Source organism: Bombus impatiens, unplaced genomic scaffold, assembly GCF_000188095.3.
Source record: "Bombus impatiens unplaced genomic scaffold, BIMP_2.2 scf_0913, whole genome shotgun sequence".
Taxonomy (NCBI): Eukaryota; Metazoa; Arthropoda; class Insecta; order Hymenoptera; family Apidae; genus Bombus; species Bombus impatiens.
The window spans coordinates 20744-27669 of NT_177332.1; the positions used below are offsets into that span (position 1 = coordinate 20744).

Here is a 6926-nt window from a genome sequence, read left to right on the forward strand (position 1 = left end):
CACTAGTCAATATCTTCTCTATTGCATAACGACAACGTGTAACCCAAACGAAGATTCGTTTCACGCCCCTAACCCTAATTCTAATGTAAACCCGACAAATATATACAGGTGGACTGTGAGAGTCTCAACCCGTTCTCCAGCCTGAAACCCACCGGAAGGCATTGGGAGCACCCCATGTAATATCGACGACGGAACATCCGCTCCATGCCACGCATGTGCTGGTCGAGTCCCTGTTAAGTAAGTGCAGCCCGAGGCCCACGGCCCAGTCTGACAGCACCTGGCCCCGAGCATCTGTCCTTGTGTTCCCCCATTGCGAGAAGTGAGCGTCGAAGTCTCCCAGGACGAGGACCCGACGTGAAAGGTTTCGCCTCACGCAATCGCCAAACACGTCCAGGAACTCCTCAAACGCGACCAGGCCACTGTTCAGGGAAACATATATGCCCACCACTACCATCCCAGCCCACTCGATCGTGGCATACCCCTTGCCCTGCTCGAGCATGATCCCTGCGGCGGATGTGCCCGGTGCTGACATCCACGTCATAGCGACTAAGCCGTCCAGGTCTGCGACCCAGTTAGGGGTGTCTAGTATACAATGGGGCTCGGCTACCACTGCCAGAAAAACCCTGCTCTCGTCTGGAAGAGCAGTTCTTGTGCCCGTTTCGATCGCCCCAAGTTGGTCTGGAGGAGCCGCATGAATTTACTTTACTAAGTCCATATCCATGGCTTCCCCCGGCCATCCGCCCCACTCATGATTCTTTCCTCTTCTTGCGGTAGATCTCTCGCGTTGTCGCCCTGTCTCCTGTCCGTAGCTGGCTCCCGAATCCGGCTCGTCCCTTTAGTTTTCGGCGGAACGTATGCCGATCCTCCCATTCTGTGGGTGGCGGGCGCACCAAGCGGCTCACAGAGCGGGCACCTGGGCACGGTGGCAGAGCAGCCCTTGGCCTGGTAACCGATGCCTTCGCACCTGTACCATAGCTGCTCCCCGGTCTACCGTAGATCTGCAAGTCACTCTCACGTGTTCCAGTTCGAAGCATCTGTAGCTTTTATTGGTTTCTTCGGGGTGACTTCGACCCTCTTCCCGCTTGACTTAATTTCCCCGCTGTTGCTGTCAGGCATCTTATCCAGGCTGACCCAACCTCTAAACGTCTTCATGTCTCCTACTCGAACTTCCAGTGCCTTGCATCCTCCGGCCCTCGCCAGGGTGTCCCGAAGTTCTTCTTTGCCGACCGAGATGTCGATCTTAGTTACCCTCAGCTCCGCCGTTGGGGCCGCAACATTCACCGTGGTCGAATCCAGGGCTTGTGTCAACCGTGCTGTAAGCGCGGGTGCCTTTTTCCTCTCTTTGTCCCCGGAAACTTCTAGAATGATACTCTCAGTCATCGCCTTCTTGATTTTAACTCGTTCAATGCCGAATTCGGTTGGCGCGACTTTCTGTCTAGCCGTCGCCAGCACTTCAGCTTATGATGTTTTCGTCCCCTCGTTCAGCGTCAGGGTCACCCTAGGGTCACCGCAGCTGACCGCGGAGGGGGTGGGAGCATCATCTTCCTGATCTCCTGCACCGGCCCTCCTATTGGAGTTCGTTGTGAGGTCCTAGGCGCCTTAGCAGCAACTGGTTTCTTCGCATCCTTCTTCTTTATCTTGCGTTCGACTTCAAAGGCGATTAGTGGCATTGCCCGGAACCGTGGTTGTCTTTCTCTGCCTTGTTTTCAGACTATGACGACATTCCTGTAAGCGTTCTTCCTGGATCCTCATTAGTGAAGGCCCGAGCTCTTCGAATTTCCTTTTGAAGGCAGAGAGTTGCCTCCCCTCCCCCCGGCATTCTCCTTAGGGTGTCCCAGCTCTAAGGTGGAGGCGAGAGCTCGTAGAAGGCCGGAGGCCATCCTTATTAAAGTAGGAGAGGGCAAGGAATGGCTTCAGGTGTATAAAGATCTCATGGTGATCTCCCGGCATTCGTAGAACAAGAGCTGGGGACATCTTGATAGAAACGAGGGCTGGCAGCGAGGTGAAAGTAGCTGCCAATAAGATAAACGAGCTTATTGGCGACAAGGTGCGAGCGACGCCTTTACAAGACAAGGTACATGAGCGAGCACCGTGCGTTCTCCTAACGGACACACCCGGTCTTTCCTGATTGCTCTTTCCGCAGGACCTCGATCTCCTTCTCTAGTACCTCCACCCGCATCTTCGCCATCCTGGCAGCTCCAGTGCCGTAGGCGAGCCCCGTTAGAGTTATTAATCTGGAGCAATGAATCTAAACAGAAATTAAAGAGCTACTTGAGGCAAGCTATAGAAAAACATGGAATTAACAGAATTAAACAGAATTGGCTATCAAAGCAACAAGTGCAACAAATATCAGCCATGCTACAACTTATCAGCAGCGCATTAATGCAAAAATAAATTAATGGATATATTAAAGATAAGAGCATGGGATGCTAATGGGCTACAAAAGAGAATACATGAAATAAAAACAATTTGTATAATACATTATACAACAAATAGAGTTACACAAAAATATCACACTATAGTGTATACTCATCAGGAAGAGCACATGGAGGTTCAGCAATAATAATTAAGAACAACATAAAACACTACCTCCATAGCCAAATTAATCAGGGTCATATAAGTTACAACCGTCTCAGTACAAACAAATACAAATTCTTTCCAAATTTCACCATCGTACGCATCATCAAGATATAAAATAACACTAGAATACTGGAAGTACACTCTCAGAGTAATATTAAGAATAATAACCTTAAGGTCAGCTGACGAGCTAACTCACTGATCGGCAGAACTCAATAAAACACTGGATGTGTTTGACTTTGCAGTCACAAATGATACAAATCTAAACAAACTAAGAATATCAGAAAACCTAAGTATCGTCTCTCATCATACCTCAATAGTTATTGAATATAACAGCAAACGAGTCTTTTACAGTAAGTCAACATCACTCTGCAATAAAACAATTTTATCATTTTATTACTTATTTATATGTCGGAGGAGAGTCAGGAACAGGGTTGTGGGCGTTTGATAGACCTCCCTTGAATTTGGCCATAGTTGTGTGATAACGAAGACGCGGCCTGATGCTACGAGTAGGGACACTAGTGACTCGACACTTGCGATGTGAGCGACGTTGGTCTTAGGTCCGGTAACGAATCCGCGGTCACCGGGAGGAGAGATAGACTGACACTCACTCGAACGTATACTACTCGCGGATCAAGCGGTGTTGGTCCCTTCGTCGATGAGATCTCCCAAAGGAATGAATGTTCGTCCCAACGTCACCACCGAGACAACCTCTTGTAGTGTATCTAGGTACGCCAGCTCCTCCGATCGGCGTTGCTGTCGATTGGTCGATTTGGGACAAAAGCTGCCTGTCCGTTTGCAAAAATCTTAATTGCCGAAATCCCAGGTTTTATAGCGGGACTCCAGGCTGGCTGGGCTTGTGCTGTGTACGTGCCTCCACATCTGGTATTCGTTGTCCGAAGGGACCGTTGTAATGTTTTACTGTCAAGTACCTCTACGGGTGTTTCTTTTAATGAGGGTCATACTGTAACTCCGCGCCTTTGTTGGACGGAACGCCCGTCCCGTTGACAGCGGCTACGTTCGGCGACTGGTGGTCGCCTTAAGCCCAAGTTTATTATCACAAATCGGAAACAAGTACAATTGGGCAGGATGACGGCAAATTGTTTAATTACAACTGTAAACTTTAATTGCAATTTTACGGATTTTCCCGAAGTTCCAGAGGGACGGCTCCGGCGTCCTTTCGTCTCCGACATATATATGTAGCGATTTACGCATGCATTATTAGGTCTTTATTAGAACGACAGGCGCTCAGTTTGATGAAAGGAAGATTATGGTTCGTATATAATATTATTTAGTTCAACACACTATAGTTATAGGTAATTAGGGCTATTATGTACCTATATATTTGTCGGAGATGAAAGAACATCGGAGCTTTTGGAATAATCCCGCAACATTGTAATCTAGAGTCTACTATAGCTGTGATTAAACAATTGTAGTTACTCAATCCGATAGTAGTTGTTCGCGAGTTGTGATAGTGAGCTTGGGCTCGGGGCGACAGCCAGTCGCCGAGCGTAGCCGCGCTCAGGGGATGAATGCTTTGTCTAACAAAGGTATGGAGTAAATCCATAGCTCTCCTTAAAAGAAATATTTGTGGCGGCACGCGACAGTAAACGGTTCCTGTCTCTATGGAGATTGGTCAATTAGTAGCAACGTTAATTTCCCTCACCTTCTGAACGAAGGCTATCCTCGACGAATCCGATGATCTCGTGTCCGAGGACACGCCCCATCATAGCTTTCCTCTGCAGCACCATCGCGACGGAGAGTCATTCTCTCGTAAGGTCGTATTAGCGAGTTACTTTGTGTCTGTACGCTCGATGGGTATTCCACGTTTTCGTAAAGAGTCCGACTTAGATTTTTGTGAGCACGTACATCTATCATCTTGTTGACCGCGGATTCGTTATTGAACCTAAGATCAACATCACTAGTATCGCGCGTGTCCAACCGCCGCGGTTGATTGTCGAGTCGTCATTCTCTCTCGTGAGGTCGTATTAGCGAGTTACTTTGTGTGTGTACGCTCGGTGGATATTCCACGTTTTCGCAAAGAATCCGACTTAGATTTTTGTAAGTACGTTCATCTATCATTCCGTTGACCGCGGATTTGTTATTGAACCTAGGACCAACATCACTAGGATCGCGAGTGTCCAACCGCCGCGGTTGTTTGTCGAGTCGGTAGTATCCATACTTGTATTAACAGACCGTACCTTCGTTATAACCCAACGATGGCCAATTCCAATGAAGAGATTTATCAAACGCCCACAACCCTATTCCTGACGCTTCTCCGACATGTATTTACAAAAGAGGTTTGAACCTACTCCTGACGCTTCTCCGACATATATATTAAATACTTATAAAGAATTTATTTGTAGATTTTAAATATGAGTACTAGATCAAAGAATGAGATTAAAGCAATGATTACCAAAGATATATCGAATATACATGTCGGAAATGAAAGGACACCAGAGCCTTCCCTCTGGAACTTCGGGAAAATCCGTAAAACTGTAATTGAAGTTTACAGTCGTAATTAAACAATTTGCCGTCATCCTGCCCAATTGTACTTGTTTGCGATTTGTGATAATAAACTTGGGCTCAAGGCGACCATCAGTCGCCGATCGTAGCCGCGGTCAACGGGACGGGCGCTTCGCCTAACAAAGGTGTGGAATTATAGTATGACCCTCATTAAAAGAAATACCAATAGAGGTACTTGACAGTGAAACATTCCAACCGTTCCTTCAGACAATGAATACCTGATGTTGAGGCACGTACACAGCACAGGTCCAGTTAGCCCCAGGACCCACTATAAAACCTGGGTTTTTCCGGCAATTAAGTTTTTCCAAACGGACAGACAGTCTTTGTCCCAAACTGACAAATTGACAGCGACGCCAATTTCCCTTACTTTCGAAACGAGGGCTATACCCGACGGATCGGATGATCTCGTGTCCTTAGACACACCCCGTGATAGTTTTCCTCTGCGGCATCATCGGAACGGGAAAGGCATTCTCGCTCGCGATCTCATCGATTAAAGAGTAACATCTTCGCGATCAGTGGTTATTTCACGTTTTATTAACAAAGAACCAGACTTGGACTTTGTGAGTACGTTATTTTGTCATCCCGTTGGCCGCGGATTCGTTATTGAGCCTGAGACCATCGTCACTAGTGTCGCCGAACCGCCGTGATCAATTGTCAAGACTGTAATTATTCTATCATTGCAATAAACTACACCTGTGTGTACTGTACCAATGGCTAATTCTCGAGAAGATTCATTTGACGCCCACAACCCTACTCCCAGTGCAAATCTGACATATAGATACTATTATAACGTTGTTAAATACATTCTAAATTTTTAGAGGAAATGTGGAAGCCGATTTAAAAAAAATGTAGGTGGTAGAAGTAGTTCAGATGAAAAAAACACACAAGGTCCTACAAAACATAGTAAAACAGAAAAGAATGTTTTAAGCGAAGCAATTTCAAGGAGGATCGCTGGTACTTCACAGATACACAGGATTCAAAGATTCGCAGGATCATCTTTATATAGTGGAAGATGCAATACAGCCAGAAAAATGGAACCATTAAAGTCTTCAATGACAACAAGAAATAGTAATATAAAGAGAACTTTTTCACAGAGTGAAAACACGGAGAGTAAAAATTCTAATACTATTGATGATACAGTAATCGCACCAACAGGAAATGATATTGAATAACTTTCAATGTGCGAGAATGCACTTGAGATATTTACTTCTCTTATGAATTCCACGATGGACATCAATTCTACTTGTACGCAGAAGATTAGATTAGAATCTTTATCACCAATAAAATTAAACGAAACTGTAGTAATTAATAAAAACTTGACTAGTAGTATAGGAAAAAATAATGAACCTAAATTTACATCATCGTCGTCAATAACATTGCAGGATAAGATGCAGCAGATAAAAGAAACGATGACAAACAAAGAGTTTGATGAATTACTCACAGAAGATGAGTCATCCCCTGAAGCGAAAAAGTCTGAAGCAAATATTAAGAAACAAGGAATTAAAAAACGACAAAGACGGCAGAACAGATCTATGACATCGAGCGAAGATGCGATACTTAATACTCCAACAAAACCATCTTCAAGGGAAAAGAATACAATTACAGGATTCCAGGAAATAAGAAACACGTATAAATCGAATGCTCTATTGGATCCATATATCAAGGTATCTGTAAAAAAAAGAATTGAGGCATTTGAACAGGCAGACATGAACAGTCCAAAACTTTCTGTTGATATTGATGCACCAACTAGAATAAGTCGAACAAAAACACGAGAATAAAACACTAGAGCTGCTGCACAAACAGAAGCTTCGGAAAATGCAAAC

The 6926-nt window shown here is 45.2% G+C and overlaps 1 protein-coding gene across 1 annotated transcript; it reads left to right on the forward strand.

Moving 5' to 3' along the window:
- The first annotated feature begins 6469 nt into the window (after positions 1-6469).
- On the forward strand, positions 6470-6916 carry LOC112213665. The gene has a single exon (XM_024370716.2). The coding sequence runs from the start codon at positions 6492-6494 to the stop codon at positions 6879-6881; it is 390 nt and encodes a 129-aa protein (XP_024226484.1). The 5' UTR covers positions 6470-6491; the 3' UTR covers positions 6882-6916.
- The last annotated feature ends 10 nt before the right edge of the window (positions 6917-6926 follow it).

Coding starts and splice junctions, on each gene's coding strand:
- LOC112213665 (XM_024370716.2), top strand. CDS start 6,492: ATGCAGCAGATAAAAGAAACGATGACAAACAAAGAGTTTGATGAATTA.